At 42.1% G+C, this 22755-nt stretch overlaps 1 protein-coding gene across 1 annotated transcript in view; it reads right to left on the bottom strand.

Moving 5' to 3' along the window:
* The window catches only part of loxl1 (lysyl oxidase-like 1), a 28257-nt gene extending 25480 nt beyond the window's left edge, over nucleotides 1–2777 (bottom strand). Inside the window, exon 1 of the mRNA XM_038289810.1 lies at nucleotides 1251–2777. Within this exon, the coding sequence (XP_038145738.1) occupies nucleotides 1251–2313 (1063 nt within the window). The 5' untranslated portion in view covers nucleotides 2314–2777. The remainder of the gene's footprint in view (nucleotides 1–1250) is intronic.
* Between the last annotated feature and the right edge of the window lie 19978 nt (nucleotides 2778–22755).

The raw sequence follows: 22755 nt of genomic DNA, 5'->3' as shown, positions 1-22755 counted from the left end.
TTACTGAGAGCACTAAGGCCTTTATGCACATGATGGCTTTTTGTACTGTATGCTAGAAATGGCTCCCAGCTCTAAAGTGTCCAATGAACCATGGTTGGAAACACACAGTCCACCAGAGAGGCTGCTGTGCAGCAAAACAGATTGCAGTGAGAAAGAGAAATCATAAACCAGCATTAAAGAGCCTGAGAATCTTATTGGAGTTCCCAATCTCCCCACTCAGTGCATACAGTACACAGCCCCCGGCACCAACTCAAAAACCCATGTTGTTCTTCTTCTAATCTTTAATATATTCTCATTTATTAATCTTTAGCAATCTCAAAGGAAACTTGTTCATTCCATTTATTTAAAAAAGCGACTAGATGCCAAAAAATTCCCAGAAACTGTCTTTTTAGGATTCTTAGGATAGCATACTGCATATTTTCAGACTCCTCACTTTTATTCCCCCAAGTGCCTTGACTAAATATTTATTTGATTTCCTGTAGCTGAAGAAATGGACCCCATGTGTTACAGGGACTTTCCACTTTCCCTCCTTTCAGGAAGTGGGGTAGAACTGTTTCCCCCTCCCTTCATCCCCCCTCTCATGCCCAGTAAGCCACAAACAGCCCTTGACACCAGGCCCTTATGAGGTCACCACAATCATTACTAAAATGGAAATGCCTCATGCACCAGTCAACCTTCGTGCAATTCTGCACTCCCCTTCAAACACAGAGTGGTTTTTGTGTCTGCTCGTTACACATTCACAGGCTTTGCTCAACACCTGGTTTCAATAACTTTACTGGCATGAGAGGATGAACTCAACATCCTCTTTGCAATCTTTGGAATTGAAAAAAAGAGACTTCACTTTTAAGAAGTTGTGTCATTTTGATTACGTCAGATTTCTGAAAAAAATGAAAAAGGAATATCAGAAAACAACCAGGCACTGACTGGGGAGAGGGTGGGTTTGGTGGGTATTTTAGTCCACTGTGGAATCTGCATATTTCATTTAAAATGCAAAGCAACAACTGATATCAGATGAAAAGTGTTATATATTTTTTTCCCTTTTACACAGAAACATCTTCATATAATCTGGAAAAAAACAGATTTGAATCTTGATTTTTTTTAACATAAAAACAAAATGCTTCAAAACTTAAATAAAAATGACCAGAGCCATCAACTACAGCTTCCTTATAGTGATTTCCTTACTGTAATTACAAACCAACTTAAGGGGACAACATCATTTTTTAGTTTACATTTACTAAACCAAACCATACCTCTTTGGTTGCCTCTGTATACAGTGCCAACATTGGTACCAGGGTTCTCAAGAGCAGAGTTTGGAGAGGTTCTGCCTTGAGGAAAAGGCTGTGAGAAAGGAGGACGAGGTCTCCCAAAAGGAGGAAATTGCTCGTATTGTGGGCTTCTGATTTCTGGTTGCCCAGCAGCTCCTGATCTATCCACCACACTAGAAGATGCCTGGTTGGTATCAGGGACAGGATTGACAGGGACAGATTCTTCATTGAAGAGGCTGTGGGTATATCTGTGATCCAGACCATCAGCAAATGGTGGTTGGGGAGCACTTGCAGGCACCACTGGATTGGGCACATATCCATAAGACTGGTAAAAGTAGTAACTGTTTTCAGGAAGTTCAGCTGGAGTACCTGGAAACACCGAGCCAATACTTCCTGCATATCCTCCTGCAGTGTACCCTTGTCCAGTTCCATATGTTCCTCCACTGTATCCAGCACCTGGGACAGGCTGAAAAGGTGGCTCATAATTTCTGATTGGAATATCTGGAAAACTCCCATCAAAGGACTGGAATGGGGGCTGTTGGGGTAATGGGTATTGAGGGTAAGATGGTATGTTATATGATGATGAAGAGAAGGATGAGGATGATTGACGCCGCTGACTGCTTGAGGAACCATGGAACTGGCTACTTCCTGTGCTGCCTGTAGTTTGTCTCCAGTTATCAGGCACTTGTCCAAACCCAAAAGGATGCCTTGCCTGTCCACGAACAGTTTCCGACGATGATCCCCTTGAAGGAGCCTGTCTACGGAGATTGCCTCCGTGACGACTGCGTGAAGGACGGGGATCCGACAAAATAACCCTAGGTGCTCTTTCTTGGCCTCCAGCCCCAGGGGCAACATACTCAGCTCCACTATTAAGTAGGCTATACACCTGTCCATTGTTTTCCCACTGTATCACTTGTCTCCAAGGTGCAGCAGAGCTGTCTTGCTCTTGACCCTCATTCTGGCTTTGCCCCTGAGTTTGTGAAGCAACCTGAGGCTCCCCTGAGCCTGCTAGAAATAACATCACACATACCACAGCAACAGACATCATACTGGCTTAAGCAATGCAGAGATTCACCCCCTGCCCTAAAAAGACAAAAATGAATAATAAAAAAATATCCAGTCAGCCAGCGGCGCAAATTCAAACCACTTGCGGTTCTGTCAATAAAACATGTGTATCCTCTTCCCGCGGGCACAGCTTTAGTGTGCGTGTTGAAACAGATGCAGGGTTACAAAGTAAGCCTGTGGTTGAGAGCATCTGTTGCTCTTTTCTTGCCAGCAACAGTGAAGCTTGAATTTGCATTCAGAAGCAATCAGATGCAGGGCAGCAGAAGTTGACTTTAGAAGACCCACTGTTGGTGAACCGTCTGCTGGTGAAATGAATATGTCCTGACTTCTTGCCAGTCTGTTAGCTCTTCTGTCAGTAGAATAAGCATAGCTCTCCGCCTTCTTGAAAGAAGTGCCTGTTCAGTGCACAACAGCAAGCTTCTTTTTGCCTGATTGCTTACAATGGGCTGTGAAAAAACCTTCAACTTTTTTTCTTTTAAAGGAGAGGCCCCACATGGCCCTAGTGCTAGCGATGTTTCCTGGGCTGCAGCAGCCAAACATACATGAAGTTTCCAAAGTCAACATTACCGGCTGCAAAGGCATTCAGTCGTATTACAAAACTCACTGACTTTCAGTTTCTTTTGTCCAGTTATGTAGCTTGTCAAAGGGATTTTAATCTTTCAACAGGCCAGGCATTGATATGTTTTTACTACATCTTTGAGACATTAAGTAATAGAGCAAATATTTGACTGTATTTATCTGACTAATTTTAACCAGGAGGACTTGTCAAAAAAAACCATGAACAAAAGCCTCAGTGCTTTTTTCAACTTTCTTCAGAAATTCAACTTAAACATTTGCTCACGTTGTATGGTTTCTGGAAGCATGGAAGATCACCCCCCCACACCCTGAAAAAAAAAAAAAATATATATATATATATATATTCTATAAAACTACTTCTCTATTTATGCAAATAGTTTGTTGGAAAATGTGATTTGGATACTCCGCCCAAACAAATATCAAACCAAGGTCAACTAAGAGAGCTCACAAAATTTTCCTTCCAGCAAACAGTGACACACATTTAGAGAAACAGAAATCACCCGCCCCCACCCCGCCATTTCTGCACACATACAGCGACTTCAACATCCAAAGCATTTATACATCTATACATTTAAATCCTGTATATATTCCTTTTGTTATCAAAATCAGCAGTTGGTAGTTGTGTTTGCCTTGGCACAAATTGTCAGGGCAGTAGCCACCGTGTGCTACAGAGCAAGGAAAAAGCAACATGCCTTCAGAGCTACAGCAGTGAACAAGCATGGTATCCTATGGAGCAAATGAGCATTTTCTCTGAGTGGAACAGGATCAAACAGAAAAAACCTAATAATCTGGCATAAGAATAGCTTAAAAAGAGAAGCTTTGTTTTGCAAATGTCTGTATGAAAAAGAAAACATACTTCCAGGCATATATATTATTTTTAATAGAGAAACAAGAGTGTCTTGCACCCCAGCTTGCTGTATCTACCTTAGTTTAATTATCAATATATTTAGTTTTATGTAGAGGTTTTTATGTATTTATTTGTCATTTTTATTTTTTGTTAAACCAAATGCTACTTGAGTGGATAATTTGATTAGCCTAACTGTATGATTAGATATAGCGCTGTAAATTACAGTCAGTCATTCACCCATTCACGCATACATTCTAACACCTATGGTGGAAAGCTAAATTGTAGCCACAGCTTTTCTAGCCACACTGACAAAAGCAGGGTGCCTATACTCTGGCCCCACCAACTTTCTGACAATTTATGGAAGTCAGAGGGCCCGATGCACCATTATAACCATCATGATTTTAGCTTATTAAACTCTTTTTTCAAATCTGAAAATGATTTACATAAAAATTATCTGCAGATGTCATTGTGCAGCCAGACCATGTCTATGGTGCCATAAGAGCCAATAGGAGCAACAATGTTCCCAGACAGAAGGTGGTGCCAAGTGTTCAGAAAGTATTCTACTCACGGGTCAGACCATTTCAGGCAGACTCAGGTGGGACTAATAGGGTTAGGGAATAGGTTAGACCCAATCAAATAAATAACAATGTAATGCAACAACTCCATGCGACGCCCTCTATTTTTGTCATTTGTCATGCTGTCAAAGAAACTCTCCAGTGAACGATTTCTGTCGGTTTTGGCTAAAAGAATCAGAAGAATTAAGGTGTTCTCTCTAGTATGTTTTCAGTTTTCATTGTTACCTTACTCCGTTGCGGTTGCCATCTTGCTGTTATGCTAACAGAAAAGTGCTGCTCCATTATGCGTAATTCTGGAGCTGAGAGACACACCCTGAAGTCCCACCTCCCCTGCTGATTGATCCATCCAGATTTGACTAAAGTCACCTGTAGTTTACCAGACAGACTAGGTCACACCATAAGCGGAATAAGACAAGCAACAATGAAGCCTTGGTTAAGGAACTAGGTTGTATAAACAGAATCTCAGAGTATCCCATTTGGTTTAAGTGGCCAGCCTCTCAAACCCTCAAAAGACAAGATGGTCAATAGCCTTGGTTATTCTTCTGCTGTTTGCTACTGGGCTCAAAAGAGCATGGGATCCTGGGATGCTTTGTTGGCTGTGGTATCCATTTCCCATGACAATAGCTTTAGTTCACACTGCTTGTTTGAATTCTACTCCATGAGAGATAAAAACGCAAAGTAAAAAGAAGACAAAAAAGAATGGCAATGAACTGTACCAAGAAAAGCTAAATCCAGTTTTAAAGGGTTGCTGTCTCAATAGAAATTAAATCTACATGAGCATGATAAATGAACAAGGACTTACATGACCTGTTGTCATTTTCAACATCTGAGCTTATTTTCTACATCATAGTTGTAGGTTTTTTACTGTCAAAGTGTTCAGAGAAGTTAAGTCTTTAAGGGCTTATGCCCCGGATCTCCACATTTTTCTTACTACAATTGAAAACTTTGCATTTCATTCACCTCAAATGCTCCTCTTCATGTTTGGTGTATGTTTGAGTCAGTGTATGTTTTGAAGGGTTGATTTCCCCTTCAGAAACCATTGTTAGGAAACAAAAACATGACTATTTGATTATTATTATATTATTCAATCTAAACTATGAAATTCATAATAGAATCAAAAATCAAATACAGTAAGTTCAGCAAAAAAAAAACAATGGTGAAAAACTTCATGATCCGTAGGCTGTACTAAATAACCTCCTCAACAGCTTCAAGTGTTATGTTGTGAGCTGTTGCCATCCCAGTTTTATTAAATGTATACTGGAGAACCCCCTGCACTGTCAAAGATCTCATACAGTTTAGAAGGTACTTATGTACATTTTTGTACGTACTTAGAAGCGTCCACTATCTGAAAGCCAATTACCTGCATATTCAATGTGGGGGATCCTTCATCAGATACTTGATCAGGAGATGAGTCTGCTAGTGCCACAAACTCCTTTGTGCATTGTTTGTAATGAGGAGTCAACTAAAAACTTGGGTTGATAACAACATGATGAGTTAAATGAGAGGTTTGCAATTTCTTCCCGTAAAACTCAGTAAACAGGAACTGAACAGGAATGGTGCCATCAATGTTCCCTCCAGGACCTCTGTACAACACATCAGCCAAACATAGGCACAACCTTTGTCTTTATATACCCAGTCTTAACTGGGACATATGGTGGCCAATTGCTGAAAGCTACTTTTTTCCATTAAAAAAGATTTTCTTATTGGTATTAAAAGCACTGGGGAAACCAAGGAACATGTTTATGACCTTACAATGTACACAGGCTTATCCAAGAGTGTGACAGCTTGATACAGGACGTAGATGATGGCAACATCCACCCTGAGGCCAGACTGGTTGGCAAATGGCAGCATCACACGACAACCTTACCAAGGAGAGAAGAGGGTCTTGACCTTCTTGTTTGTCTTAACCTTGGCTGTTGGATTGAGTTGGGATGTTCTGTTGTTGAGGGCAAAACACCAATTGAACACAACAAATAACAAATTACAGAACACAAAGGAAACACGGGAAACAGGGAAATTATAATTTCCAACAAATAATAAAGGGACAGAAGCAGGAACTGAAATGCAATAAAGAAAAAAAATACATGGAAAACAAATGGGCGCAATTAACAGAAAAAAACATGCATGCATGACCTCAGTCCTCTAAAATGGTGGGGATGGTTGACTGCTGCGAGCTGAAAAGTTCAGGAAAAAAGGCAGGCAAATCTTCGAAGGGTGATTGTAGAAGAGGGGAGACAAGGCAATGGGAAGGGTGAGTGTCTTATCAAATCTGTTCAAAATTTGTTACAGGTCATTTTATTTTTTTCAACGTTGATCTACTACAGCCTTGGAGTTTGGTTGGTGGGCAGCATTGTTCTCATGCTCTTCCAAACAACACTGTTTCCATTTGGTTAAAAGCTATCCTCTCTCCTTTCCCTAATCTTTCATTATAGCTCCTTATTTAAAGCCTCAGCTTCTCCTTATTCCTAAATCCAAAGGCTCTTCTATTTTATTTGGTTGGGCCTTTACTCTGAGGTTGAACCAGGGCTTTCCATGAAACACTGCTCCCTTATGAAGGGGTAGGGTAGCGTTACACAGAGACATTATTGTAGTCTGTGATATAGTTTATATTACTATTAACCTCCTCATATATAGACTTTATATGCACACTGGAACAAGAATTGTCCCCCAGAGGGTTTATACACAGGCTTTAGTTTGACAAAGATGTGAGCTTAGCTTTCCTAGGGAAGGAGATTTAAAGAATGTTATGCCTTCCCAGGGTTGCCAAACAATAGGTCAAATCTTTCAGTGTCACTGAGCAAAAGATAAAATGTAAGGTAAAGGTGGGGAGAGTGGATGACAGAAAGACTTAGTGAAAATACTGGAAAAAAAGGTTTGTCTTCCATACACACCCTGAATGAATAATACCTTATTCAAAGCATAGACAAGTTTTACAGCCAAAACAATTAGGGCTTCATTTTTGCTGATTTCTGCTAAAAAACTTTAGTGTCTTTCATAGAAGGTAGGGTTGTGTGGAAGGGAGGATTGCAGATGTAACGGCTTGCATTCTGACATGTGGCTGAATGCTGCAACTCTGTATTTGGTTCAGTTCAATTAAATTCTGTTTACTTATATATGCATTCACAACATATGTCACCTTAAGACACTTTACAGAGACTCAACTCAACCAGATATCACAGTCAGAATAGTTCAAATTTCTCTGTCTAGGGAAAACCAGTTGATTGCATCGACTCCTTGACTGGAAAGGAATTGTTGGGATCTGGAGCTGTACCACCTTCCTCCAGCAGAGTGCGCCGTGGGTCCTCCTGAGCTGAGCCTCCAACACACCTGTGGCCCATCTCATCATCAGAGGATCCACCACTATATAACCTGCCTTCAGACCTTGCTTCAATGCCGCAGTGTTGATCTAGTTTGGTTAGCAACCTGAGCCTAGTAAACCTGAGAATCTTTGCTATCTCTAGTTGAGATAAGATTCTAACTCTTCCTTGTTTTTTGCCTCACAGGAATCCTGTCTCTTCGTGAAGCTCTGGATGAGCTTAACCTGCCGAGCCTGCCCTCGTGAGCCAAACCTGAAGACTCTTCTCTGGATTCCCCTGCAGCTCTTGGTTAAGAGCTGGAGACCCAAATCAAGGTCTGCCCTCAAAGTCAGAAGTAAGACGCTGAAGCAGTTATTGGACTCTGCTGAACAAACAGTCTCTGGATCCTGTCTCCTGTCCAGTCTCTGTATGAGAGACCGGCCATTATTTACCTCCTCTGACAGCGAGACCGGCCAATGTTAGAGTCCCGGCCGCTAATGGAATACAGGCCAATATTAGAGAATTTACGGTACCCACTTCCGTTACTAGCATCAGCCTTTGAACCAGTATAAGGGGCTACTGTCTTTACCAAGCTTGACTTAAGAAACGCATATCACCTTCTCAGGATTAGAGAGGGTGACGAGTGGAAGACAGCCTTTAAAACCCCTTTGGGCCAGTTTGAATATCTGGTCATGCCTTTTGGTCTCACTAACGCTCCTGCATGTTTCCAAGCCCTCGTCAACGATGTCCTCAGAGACTTTTTGAATAGCTTTGTGTTTGTTTACATTGACGACATTCTGATTTATTCTAAGAACCTTTCCGAGCATAAAAAGCATGTCCGCCTGGTCCTGCAAAGATTATTGGAGAACAAACTTTTTGTAAAGGCTGAAAAATGCGAGTTTCATCAACCTTCAGTCACCTTTTTAGGGTTTGTGCTCGAGGGCGGGCAGGTTAAGCCATCTGAAGAAAAAATAAAAGCTGTTTTGGATTGGCCGATACCTGAGAACCGTAAAGAGCTGCAGCGATTCCTGGGTTTTGCCAACTTCTACCGTCGATTTATCAGGAATTATAGTCAGACAGCTCTACCTCTCACAACTCTAACATCAGTCAAAAAGACCTTCCAGTGGACCCCAGAGGCACAAAGTGCTTTTGACAAACTAAAGACTTTATTTTCCAGAGCTCCCGTGTTAATCCAGCCTGATCCTGCCAAGCAATTCATCCTCGAGGTGGACGCCTCTGACTCTGGTGTTGGTGCTGTGTTATCTCAACAACTCGACTCTGATCAAAAGATTCACCTCTGTGCATTTTTCTCCCGTAGACTCTCCCCGGCAGAACAAAACTACGACGTTGGGGACCGAGAACTCCTGGCAATCAAACTCGCGTTGGAGGAGTGGAGACACTGGCTCGAGGGAGCTAAACACCCAGTCTTAGTTTGGACGGATCACAAAAACCTAGCATACATCCCGTCCGCCAAACAAGCTAACCCTCGTCAGTCAAGGTGGTCTCTGTTTTTCTCTCGGTTCAACCTCATTATATCTTACAGACCCGGATCCAAGAACATCAAACCCGATTCTCTCTCTCGTCTTTACTCTGTTGATCAATCCGAGACGCCTGAACCCGTTCTGCCTGCTTCCTGTACTGTTGGAGTGGTTTCCTGGGAGATCTCCGATCTCATAAACTTTGCCCTGGCTTCTGAACCTGACCCAGGTAACGGTCCTCCTAACAGAACCTATGTCCCTTCGTCTGTCAGATCCCGCCTGATTCAATGGATGCACACAGCCAAGTTTTCCGCTCACCCGGGGGTGAGCCGTACAATCGCCTTGTTTCTAGACGTTTCTGGTGGCCAACGTTGCACAAGGATGTGAAGGAGTATGTTTTGGCCTGCTCCATATGCGCCAGAAACAAGACCTCACATCAACCACCCTCTGGCCTTTTGCATCCTCTTCATGTTCCAACTCGTCCCTGGTCTCACATCGCCATCGATTTTGTCACTGGTCTCCCTGTCTCCAGAGGTATGTCAACTATTTTTACCATCGTCGACCGATTTTCGAAGTCATGTCATCTGATCCCCCTCAGGAAACTTCCCACGGCCTTTCAAACTGCCCAGCTCCTTGTGAAGCACGTTTTCCGACTCCATGGAATACCCCAGGAAATTCTCTCTGACCGCGGATCACAATTCATCTCCCAAGTTTGGAAGGCTTTCTGCGCAGCTCTCAATTGTAAGTCATTACTCACTTCTGGTTATCATCCACAGTCCAATGGTCAGACAGAGAGAATGAACCAACAGCTCGAATCAACTCTCCGCTGTCTGACCTCCAACAACCCCACTGACTGGAGTCAATACCTCACATGGATCGAATATGCCCACAACTCCCTCAAGTCTGCTTCCACCGGTCAATCACCATTCCAGGTCAGTCTCGGATATCAACCTCCTCTTTTTCCAGCAGACGAGAGAGAGATTTCGGTGCAATCTGTCAATCACCACATCCGTCGCTGTCAACGAGTCTGGAGGGACACCATCGCCTCACTCAACTGATCTTCTGTGACCACCAAGCGCTTTGCGGACTCCAACAGGCGCCCTGCCCCAGAGTACGTCATTGGTCAGGAGGTATGGCTTTCCACTCGGGACATTCCCCTCAAGGGAATGTCTCGTAAGTTGTCTCCGAGATTCATTGGCCCATACAAGATTGCCCAGGTTATTAACCCTTCTGCCGTACGCCTGCACCTTCCTCCGAGTCTCCTGCATACACCACACGAGCCTAGTAAACCTGAGAATCTTTGCTATCTCTAGTTGAGATAAGATTCTAACTCTTCCTTGTTTTTTGCCTCACAGGAATCCTGTCTCTTCGTGAAGCTCTGGATGACTTAGACTTAGACTTAGACTTAGACTTCTTTATTTGTCATTTTGTATGCACAGGGTGCATACAGAACGAAATTGCGTTACATACAGCTTATGAACGTTGCATTGATATTTCAAATGGCACGAGTTATAGAAAAATACAAAAAGTGCAGCAGTGGTCAAAGTGTGAACAGTGCAGAGGATAAGAGACAGTGTGCAAGTTGCAGTGGTTCAGTGCAAAATGGCATTTGTGCAAAAAATGCGTTATTGAAAAATACAATGAGATGAACAATTTAAAGGGCTAAAAGTTAAAAGTTCAGCAGCATTTGATGCCCGATAATGTGCAATAGGTGCAGAGTTCGGATTGTGGATCAAAGGTTCAACAGTCTGATGGCAGTGGGGAAGAAGCTGTTGCACAACCTGGTGGATCTGCAGCGGATGCTGCGGAACCTCTTTCCAGAGGGCAGCAGGGAGAACAGTCCATGGTGGGGGTGTGAGGGGTCTTTGATGATATTACGGGCTCGGGACACACAGCGCTGTGATGAAATGTCCTTAATGGAGGGAAGAGGAGCCCCAATGATTCCTTCCGCTGTCCTCACCACCCTCCTCACATTCTTCCAGTCAGAAGCTCTGCAGCCTCCACACCACAGAGAGAGACAGCTGGTCAGAATGCTCTCTATGGTGCTTCTGTAGAAGGTTGTGAGGATGGGCGGGGGCAGGCGGGCTCTCCTCGCCTGCGAGCCTGCCCTCGTGAGCCAAACCTGAAGACTCTTCTCTGGATTCCCCTGCAGCTCTTGGTTAAGAGCTGGAGACCCAAATCAAGGTCTGCCCTCAAAGTGAGAAGTAACACGCTGAAGCAGTTATTGGACTCTGCTGAACAAACAGTCTCAGGATCCAACAGTTACCTCTCTCAAAGAGAAACCCGGACTCCTCCAAGGTATTCTTCAGCAAACTCTAAGTCTCATAATTCATCGGTCCCTCAGCTAACTGAACTGTCATCCCTGCAGACTCAAGTGAACCTGCCCTCAGGCCTGAGCCAGTTCCAGTTGCAATATTCATGTGCTTGTGTTTCAATAAACCTTGTTAAACTTTTCATCAGCCTCCGTTTGTGTTCTGCATATTGGGTTTACTCAGTAACCAATCATGACAGGAATCCCTCACACCAAGCATGCTTGTAGCAACAGTGGAGAGAAAAATACTCTTTAAAAAGGAAGAAACCTGCAGCAGAAACAGGATCAGTGTGATCGGCCAGCTGCTGAGAGCGATTATGGTTTAAGGAGACAGAAGCACCTAGAAAAAAAAGCAGAAGTACAAAAAGCAGCTGTCAACCAGCTCCACAGGCGGACCCATCCAGGAAACACACAGCCAGGTAGACAAGCTCCGAGCCAGCCCCCACATCAGAGGATGAAGAGAGTACATACAGCACATACAGTTAAGCCCAATGTGTGTATGAGCACATACAGCTGCGCTCAAACTGTACGATGAAACCGCAGGGTTTAAAACACAATGTATTTTTTCACACTGTGCGACCCGACACTCTGATGTGATCTACCTGCTCACACTGCACGTCCAAAAACCACACGTCAGACTTAGACCCGAGAGATGCCAGGTCGGACTCGTCAATCTGAACGAAGAAGAACTCTGATGTTTGCACATGTGCAGAGCTTTAGGTTCTGGTAAATTGGCTCATAGCTCTGCTTCAACAGAAGGATTTTTCCAGGAACACCTTACGATGGCTGAATGAATTTCAAACATGTTTGATTTTCTCCCGACCTTACGATTCCTGATTGGGAGGTCGCCATGAGAGGCTACTTACCTCCTGTACATTACACGATGCAGGACGCACAATCAGGCAGAAAGTCGTCCTTGGCCACAAAAGAGAAAAAAAAGTGCAATGTATGCCTGACTTTAGTGACAGTCAGAGAAACAGGCCTACACTGAAAAACAGGCCAAGCTCCAACATCTATAAACAAAGTGTTACGGTTCTGCCCTCTGCTTGGGTTTATTTTTACTTTCTTTGTGTTCTGTGTCTTTGTAGTTTATTTCTACCACAGCTGAGCTCTTTAGTTACCCTCTGTTGCCCCTTTGTGCTTGTTTCCTTTCCCCTTGGCTTCCCCCTAGTTGGTCTTGCCATACCTGCTCCCAATTCGCTGATTAGCCTGTCTTGGTTCAGTCACCCAATATATACACCACCTCTGCAGTCACTCAGTGCTGGTTTGTTGTTTTGTTCTTCTCTCTTCTATGGCTTCCCACGTGAGTTTTTCCTTGATTGAATCTTATTTTGGGTTCTCAGCGTCTGCTCTGCCGATAATGCAAGCGTAGAAGCAGAAATGTGCTGTTTACCTGTGCAAAGAAAGAAACAACGAAAGACAAATGTCTGAGGACTTCAGTGTTGAGGAAGAGCATGAGTTCTTTGCCAAGCTGAATGCGCACTTTCATCTGGTTTGGTCTGCCGCGGTTTCCGTAGACTCGTGAACGCGCTTTTAGGAAATCCTATACACTACTGTTTATGCTCTAAAAACATTCTAAATGACTTCGTTTCGAGTAAATTATGGACGCTACCCACTCAGGACACTTGGAATACATTGGATGAGCAGTATGGAGGAATATTGACACGTTTTTTGTGGACTTTTATGGACCTTTCTGCCTCGGGCGCTGGGCACCTCCATTATTTGAATGTCAGCAGACAGCAAGAAGCCTCCCAGATCTCCAGATGCATTTGAGATATCAAAAAAAGTACTCCAGAGTGTTGTTCAGCATGGGGGTGAGTAGAAAATGAAGGCTAATCATGTTTTGGGTGTACTATTCCTTTGAGCAAGAGAAGACAGCAGGAGACAACAGAGCAGTAGGGGGAATGAACAGAGTAATTTAAATGCTATAGAATGTGTAACTGCAAACAGTCTTCTGGAGCACCTCACTCAGGAAAAGGAATCCTGGCCATCCAAAGGAACAGCAGAGAGGTGGATGGAGGTTTTTCAGGCAGCTGACCTTCCCAACATCCAAGCTGTTGTGTCCTTTGTCCTCAGCATCCCATCTCCCAATGGTTTTATGGAGAGGATTTTTTTCTTAATAAAAAACAAATGGACTGATGTGCAGAACAAATATTCCACTGAATTAGTTAAAGTCGAGCTCATTTTCAGCCTCAATTATGAACTGTCTTACTGCTGCAAGAGCTCAGAGGAAATTCAAGTGGAAAATGTAGGCTATCGCCACATAATGTGGCATTGAGCAAATTGTTTTATTCTGTTTTACACCTGTAGCCTACAGTCATTGCATTTAAGACCAGTGTTCGGCACGTTACTTTGAAAAAGTAATTAGTTATAGTTACTAGTTACTTCTCCCAAAAAGTAATTTGGTTAGTAACTGAGTTACTCCACAATAAAAGTGTCTATTTACTAGTAAAAGTAACTATTGTGTTACTTTTGCGAGAAATGAATATGAAATTAATAACTGGGGATGTCTAATTCTGAAATCCTGTGTTTGGGTTGTTATAGATACTGCAACATGTAGCTATATCTATCTATCTATTCCATCCATCCATCCATCCATCCATCCATCCATCCATCCATCCATCCATTCATCATCCATCCATCCATCCATCATCCATCCATCCATCCATCCATCCATCCATCCATCCATCCATTCATCTTCCATCCATCCATCCATTTATCATCCATCCATTCATCATCCATCCATCCATCCATTCATCATCCGTCCATCCATCCATTAGTCATCCATCCATCCATCCATCCATCCATCCATCCATCCATCCATCCATTCATCATCCATCCATCCATCCATCCATCCATCCATCCATCCATTCATCATCCATCCATCCATCCATCCATCCATCCATCCATCCATCCATCCATCCATCCATCCATCCATCCATATTTCTCTCTTTCTCCAAATAGGCTAATGATCGTTCACGCTCTACGTAGTTCCCCTGTGGCGCGAGCACAGGGCGGCTGTTACGCGCCTTTAGCGAGCATGTGCGTTTCCTGTCGCTTGCGCAGTGAATCGTGCCGCCGCGCTGTGTGGAGATGCGGGGGAACCGTATCTGATAGGGAAACGCAGCTCGACGTAACACCGGTATTTCCATCTGAAAAGCGCTGTTTTGCCGCTGGAGTCCTCCTCATTTTCCATCCTCCCCTCTCTCATGACGCACGCACGAGTCTTATCGTGAAAAAAGGTTAATTGTGTGACCTGAGTAACGTGCAGTAACGGGGTGTCGGCGATTGTAACTGCGTTATAGTTACAGTAAGAGTAATCATTTTGATTGCTCGTTACTAAAAAAAGGTAGCGGCGTTAGTAACGCCGTTACTTTCAACGCCGTTACTCCCATCACTGTTTAAGACACAAATATGTTTACAAGTTTGCTGTTGCTCCAAAATTGTGCTTTATTTATTCATTGTTTTATATTAATTTTTACTTATTGAAGTAAAGCAGGACAGGCTTATGTTTAAGATACTTATTTTATTCAGCAAAGTTTGTTATTTTGTATTAAACTGAATTGCTGGATGATAATTTGTTTTCCATGTGATCATGTCACCCACAAAAATGCATCTAATTCAATGCAGATTTGAGTCAAATAGCAAAAAAAAATAATTTCACACACAAAGGGGGGCTAGAAAAAATCACCACACAAGGATGGGTAAAGGCAATCGGTTCAGCTGGCATGCACATGAGATGTCCAAACCGTTGATCCTGCAGAAGCCATTCAGAGAGCCATTAACCAGCAGCAAGCTTCTTTGACCAAACACGACAACACCATGGTCAATCAGCACACTGAATTGAATCGCCGGGTAACCGAGCTTACAGAAGCTGTTCATTTTTCTCTCCATGCTTCGGGCCGAGCCGGTGAGCTAGCCCCGCAGCAAGCTAACCAAGCCATTTTTCCTTCCCCCCATTCTGAGTGTCAGCTGGCTAATCCTCTCAGGTTTGATGGAGATCCCAAGAAGTTCTGTGGATTCCTCATGCAATGTCTAGTTCAGCTCAACCGTGCACCGAGTAAGTTTAACCTGGATTCTACAAATTCTCTTGTATTATTTCTCATCTTACTGACCGAGCTCTGGAATTATGATCAATTTATCAAGGAATTCAAACTAACTCCTAACCAAGATTCTAAAAGAGGTTAATCTCCTGAGCTACTAAAATTAAAACAGGGACACAGATCAGTGTCTGATTTCGCCATTGATTTCCGCATTATGGCTGCTGGTTCAGGTTGGGAAAAACAGCTCTTAAGGGCGTTTTCTCTAACGCACTAAATGACTCAATTAAGGACGAACTAGCCACCCTCAATGAACCTGAAACTCTCGAAGAGCTAATCAATCTCTCAGTCCGTTTGGATAACCGGATTCGTGCCCGTTTTAAGGAAAGGTTTTAGAACAGCCCCTTCAAGACCTCAGATAACTAACAGTCACTCCACTGAACATCCAACCAACCCTTCTCCACCTGAGCCTATGCAGATTGGCAGCGTTCGTTTAAGCCCTGAGCAAACGCAGCACCGTATGCGGGCTAAGCTTTGTCTGTACTGTGGAGAAGCAGGCCACTTTGTTGCCACATGTCCTCTTTTGGCAAAAGCCAAAAGATATCTCCCTCCACACTTCGTCTACCCCTACCGTATCTCTATTGATAAATAAGAGATCCGTCTCTTTATCGGCTCTGATTGATTCTGGTTGTGAACAGAATCTTATTGACACTGCCTTAGCTCAACAGATGGGGATGGATCTTATCCCTCTACAGAACCCCCTTCGCGTTTTCACCTTGGATGGCAGAGACTTGCCTCAGGTAACCCACCAGACTATTCCTATTCAACTAACTGTTACTGGGAATCACATTGAAAACATTTCTTTCTACGTTTACCCCACAGCCAACTCTGCTTTAACTTTGGGTTTTGATTGGCTCCAGTCTCATAATCCCACCATTAATTGGACAAGCAGACATGTTGATTCTTGGTCTATTTATTGTCACTCTCACTGTCTTAGATCTGCTGTTCCCCCAGGTGTACAACCACCAGAGTTAAGTGAGGCAGATGCCATTGATCTCTCTTCTGTCCCAGCCGACTACCATTACCTTTCCCAGGTATTTAGCAGTTCTAAAGCCTGTTCTCTGCCTCCCCACAGATCATACGACTGTGCCATTGACCTGCTTGCTGGAGCCCCCTTGCCTTTTTAATATTTTTAAGCCTGAAATATATCAATATATTTTATGAAGAAATATATTAAGGAGTCCCTGGCAACCGGCATCATCCGCCCCTCATCTTCACCTCTTGGAGCAGGATTCTTCTTCGTGGGGAAGAAGGATGGCTCACTTCGGCCCTGTATAGACTACAGAGGTTTGAATCTAATAACTGTTAAAAAACAAATACCCATTGCCCCTGCTGTCATCAGCCTTTGAACCCGTTCAAGGAGTCACTGTCTTTACAAAACTGGACCTCAGAAACGCATTAGCTTTGACCGCCATGTTGAAAGGTTTTTTCAGCTTCCAAACCTTTTCTTCTCTTCAACTCATCCCACTGTCTCTACTTTCTCCTTTATTCGATATCTTTCCAAAACAATGATGAAAGGCATTATGGAACAGACCACTGAGAGATGGGACAGGGTAGCACAATGGGAGAGACTAGATGGAGGTCAGTCTTTTTCTTGGCATTATATTTTTGTTTTGTATTGTTCAAATTTGAAACACAAGACTTACATGTTTATTTTACATAGGTCAGTAATATGATCACTAAATAAATTAAAATTTTTTTCTCAAGCCTAATTTCTTTGGTATCGCCTTTGGTATTTATCCACAGTGTGTGATGCATGTGTGAGGTGCGCTGATGCTGCTTATCACAGTACATGTAAACTCCTGAGGTTCAGCATGTAGCTCCATCCTAAAAGCAAGCAGTTCTAAGAAAAACTTTGCTCAGGCCGATTTGTTTTCTTACATAGATCTGGCTAAGTTTATATTTTAATTTTTTTATACAATCAATCATGAGCCAAATAAATAAATTTGATGACAATTGATCGTAATCAATAAGCAAGTCGTGGCTTTGTTTGGTGGGAATAAACAGCAAAGAAGGGACAACCCAAGAAGACTTTCCTCTGCCAATAGAACAGAGAGGGGTGGAGCATTTGCTAAGGAGCATCCCTTCCGGCACAGATATGGGATGTAAAAAAAAAAATCATGACTGCCCAAGAACTAGGGAAAGTAGCATACTTTCATGGCTCGTAGTTGAAAAGCTGGCTAAAAAAAACCCTGAAAAGTGAAAAAAAGAGGAATGCGTAGGATGACAGGGAGCAAAAAAGGGAATTAATGTTATTTAAATATTGCAATAGAGTACTGCAGGTGAAAAGCTTTACAGGACCACCTCAGACTAGATTTGACCTAAAATTTAACTGTAGATCTGTTAAGAGAGTATCTTTGAATTTTTCATTAGTTCAGAGCTATGTGTTGTTTGCTGTTTTAATATTTAACTTTGGCTGTTACATATGTGAAAAAGTGTTTGTGCACAACTTGAGGCAGGTGTTTAATCTTTTGCATGTTGAACGGGAGGTGACCAGGAGGGAAGGCGGGTTTCTTATTGAAAAAAGAAAAAAACTGGTAGGGGCGGGGCTTACAGTTGAAAACTAAATTATACTGATCACACATGGTTTGAATTTGTGCAGGATCAGGGATAGTTCCTCCAACATGAGCTACGCTAATAAACCATTTCCTGAGTTTACCCGAGAATCTGACACATTCAGCATTTTGCTGTCCTGCAGCTTTCCTTTCCATCTTTAATCTGCTTTAGAAACATAAAACGATTGCTGTGGCTGCATATTCTTGGGACATTTTCAGCTATTTTGCAAATGATTTGGTCTTTTGATTTTTTTTGGTCATGCTGGGGATTTTTATTATCCTATCCAACATTTAAAAAGGACTGTGGCTTGTGTTGTTTGGAGCACTGATTTGATTTGTAAGGTTGATGTTAAAATAGGTCAGTGAAATTGTTCAAACAATGCTGCAATGAAGAGGCTTTTTAGTATACTGAAAGCAGGTGTGCAGTGTAAGAATAAAGTACCAATTCTGAGCACACACTGAGTGATTTAATGCTGAATAGCTTTGAAATAAAAAGCTCATAATGATATGGCAACAATGCTAAGATACTCACTTTATCTGTAGTTTGACCTTGTAATAACTGCTGACTCTTTAGGAGTATATCAAATCATTTTTCTTTCATCTTATCTCATAGTGTTTCAACCATTAGGTAATTATTTCCATTCGCAACCCCAACTAATTCTTCCCTATGACAGAGACCCGGCAGCTGAGCTCATCACTTGCATACACATTTGGCAATATTACTTGAGCAGCCGGCCTTTGAAGGACCTGCCTAGTTTCCATTAATTCAATTTTCATTCAATGAGAGTCATCAGGTACCTGGGCTCTGCTAGGCTCACCATAAGATAAAAAAAATAAAATATTTCAGTTATGTGAATACTAGACTTGGCTGTATCTTCATCCATGTTAAACATTATGATTTGGATTTCTCTGCTTTGAAAAAAGAGCTCACTACCTCACCCTGTAAAATACTTCAACATAACATTTCTAAATAAAAAAGGATTTAGTACAGCTGTGGAGATTGTTTCTTTTAATCCAATTCAATTTTCAGCTCAAGTTTTTCATAAAGCACCAATTCACAACACATGTCATCTCAAGGCACTATTCAATCTTTTCACACAGTCAGAGTGGTTCAAGGTTTTCTAACTAAGAAAAACATCTGATAGCATTGACTCAAAACCCGGCTCATTGTGAGCAGCCATCTGCATCGGCTAACTGGGCTTCAAGGGGATCTAAGCAGACATACAAAGGATAACTATATGTTATTAGCTTCAAATGTGTCCCCGTTCAGGAAAAACACAGCCAGACAGACAAGCTCTGAGCCAGTACCGATGTCAGAGTATGAAAGAGAGCACATACCGCTAGTCACAGTCAGCCAAACAGTACTACACTAAAAAACAGGCTCCAACATCTATAAACAACGATGTGTATGGTAGCATTACAGCCATGGCCGTGAGAACTTGGGGTGCTAGGGCTGCTGCAGCAACCCCTAGTGGCAAGAGGGAGTTTTTTAAAAGCTGTATTAAAAATACTTTGCACAATTTATAAATGTCTTACGAATATTTTGGGAAAGGATTTTGACTTTTTTTATTTTACTATTACTTGTATTTGGATTATAACTTCATTATTTTGAGGCCTCATCAACACAAGTTCACAGAAGTTATGCTGTCATGGCAATGTCAAGCAAGCTAGTATACAGGTGCTGGTCATAAAATTAGAATATCATGAAAAAGTAGATTGATTTCAGTAATTCCATTTAAAAAGTGAAACTTGTATATTATATTCATACATTACATACAAACTCATATATTTCAGATGTTTATTTTGTTTAATTTTGATGATTACAAATGACAACAAATGAAAATCTCAAATTCATCATATCAGAAAATTAGAATATTACTGAAGACCAATAAAAACAAAGGATTTATAGAAATGTTGGCCAACTGAAAAGTATGAACATGAAAAGTATGAGCATGTACAGCACTCAGTATTTAGTTGGGCCTCCTTTGGCCTGTATTACTGCAGCAATGCGGCGTGGCATGGAGTCGATCAGTCTGTGGCACTGCTCAGGTGTTATGATAGCCCAGGTTGCTCTAATAGTGGCTTTTAGCTCTTCTGAATTGTTGGGTCTGGTGTATTGCATCTTCTTCTTCACAATACCCCATAGATTTTCTATGGGGTTAAGGTCAGGAGAGTTTGCTGGCCAATTAAGAACAGGGATACCATGGTCCTTCAACCAGGTACTGGTAGCTTTGGCACTGTGTGCAGGTGCCAAGTCCTGTTGGAAAATGAAATCTGCATCTCCAAAAAGTTGGTCAGCTGCAGGAAGCATGAAGTGCTCTAAAACTTCCTGGTATGTGGCTGCGTTGACCCTGGACCTCAGAAAACACAATGGACCAACACCAGCAGATGACATGGCACCCCAAACCATCACTGACTGTGGAAACTTTACACTGGACTTCAAGCAACGTGGATGAAGTGCCTCTCTTCTTTTCCTCCAGACTCTGGGACCTTGATTTCCAAAGGAAATGCAAAATTTACTTTCATCAGAGAACATGACTTTGGACCACTCACCAGCAGTCCAGTCCTGTTTCTCTTTAGCCCAGGCAAGACGCTTCTGACGCTGTCTGTGGTTCAAGAGTGGCTTGACACAAGGAATGCGACAGCAGAAACCCATGTCTTTCATACGTCTGTGTGTGGTGGTTCTTGAAGCACTCACTCCAGCTGCAGTCCACTCTTTGTGAATCTCCCCCACATTTTTGAATGGGTTTTGTTTCACAATCCTCTCCAGGGTGCGGTTATCTCTCTTGCTTGTACACTTTTTTCGACCACATCTTTTCCTTCCCTTCGCCTCTCTATTAATGTGCTTGGACACTGAGCTCTGTGAACAGCCAGCCTCTTTAGCGATGACCTTTTGTGTCTTGCCCTCCTTGTGCAAGGTGTCGATGGTCGTCTTTTGGACAACTGTCAAGTCAGCAGTCTTCCCCATGATTGTGTAGCCTATAGAACTAGACTGAAAGACCATTTAAAGGCTTTTGCAGGTGGTTTAAGTTAATTAGCTGATTAGAGTGTGGCACCAGGGGCCATCAATTTTGAACCTTTTCACAATATTCTAATTTTCTGATATGATGAATTTGAGATTTTCATTTGTTGTCATTTGTAATCATCAAAATTAAACAAAATAAACATCTGAAATATATGAGTTTGTATGTAATGTATGAATATAATATACAAGTTTCACTTTTTAAATGGAATTACTGAAATCAATCTACTTTTTCATGATATTCTAATTTTATGACCAGCACCTGTATTTACTAGTCTGCAGCAGCAGACTAGTAAATATACATGGACAGACAGAAAAAAGGAGGAAATATGGCACATTAATGTATTTGGGGTTTGTCTTATAGGGACTTTATCTCCACGACAACAGAGCGTACCTCAATATTTGGAAACCTGTAACCAGGCAGGGCGCCCTGCCTGTAGCTCAAAGTGAGAGCATGGTGCTGCCTCGCACTTTCATATCTATTCGTACAGTTTAACGTAAACATAGTATTTTAGAGGGTTATTTATATCTTGTGTTCTTTGTGTAATGGATGTGGAGAACTGTTCAATAACGTCTAAATAGTTTTATAATATAATTATTTCCTTGTGGTTTGCAAAAATGGATTTTGGAGCTAATAGAGTGACGTGTGACATAAACACAGTGACTCAGGTCCATGCCAGCTGACCAAATCTACGTTGTTAGTGTTATTATGAAGTTTAGATAATAGCGCATATATTTCCCTGAGAACTGATGATGTCTATGTGTTACACACCCTGTTTGTGTGCACTGAAGTATATATGATAGTAAAGTAGTTAATTTAAATCTATTTACTTATTTATTAGGCCCGAGCAGCTAAGCGCTGCGAGAGCCTATTGTATCTGTAATGTTTATTATTATTATTATTATTATTATTATTATTTTTCTCCTTACAAATAAAATGGCTTTTTGGAGGCTTTATCATATTCCAAAACTCACCAAACTTTGCGGACGCATCAGACCTAGTGAAAATTTACGTATTTTATTGGCCCCGTGAAAGTTGCCAACCAAATGCCTCAACGGCGCCCCCTCAAAATTTTCAAAAAGCCCTCCCCATTGACCTTTTTTTCTCATAGAGACATGAAAATTGGCACACTCTAAATTGTGTTCAGGAAGTCGGCCATCTTGGATTGAACTTAAAATATTGACTGTGATTTAGCATTTTTAGCCTCTATAATTGATCGAACTCCTCTTAGGGATTGTGAGCCATCGGCTTCAAACTTGGTGTGTATGCAGATAAGGCATGTGAGATCTAAACTTATCAATTTTTTTGAGTTTTTGAGCATTTTAAAGGGGTGTGGCCAGGCCTCAAAATTTGCATACTCGCCAATGCTTTTCGAAGCCGAATAACTTTTACATATAAAACTGAAATGACACCAAATTTGGTAGTATTAATCCTCTCTGTGTTCCCAACAAAACTGTATATTACAATTTGGACATTATTTAAGCCACGCCCCAAGTTGTTATTTTTCTCCACACAAAAGAAGCGGCTTTATGGAGGCTTTCCCATGCCCAAAAACTCACCAAACTTGGCAGTAAATTGTCCCCCTAGTGAAATTTGCATATTATAATGGAATTAAAAACGGGCGTGGCCAAATCCCTCTAGAGCGCCCCCTAACGTGAGTTGGG

Source organism: Cyprinodon tularosa, unplaced genomic scaffold, assembly GCF_016077235.1.
Source record: "Cyprinodon tularosa strain WSP-4 unplaced genomic scaffold, ASM1607723v1 ctg272, whole genome shotgun sequence".
NCBI lineage: Eukaryota > Metazoa > Chordata > Actinopteri > Cyprinodontiformes > Cyprinodontidae > Cyprinodon > Cyprinodon tularosa.
Note: the sequence above shows the minus strand (reverse complement) of the source record. Positions and strands in the feature narration are given on the sequence as shown.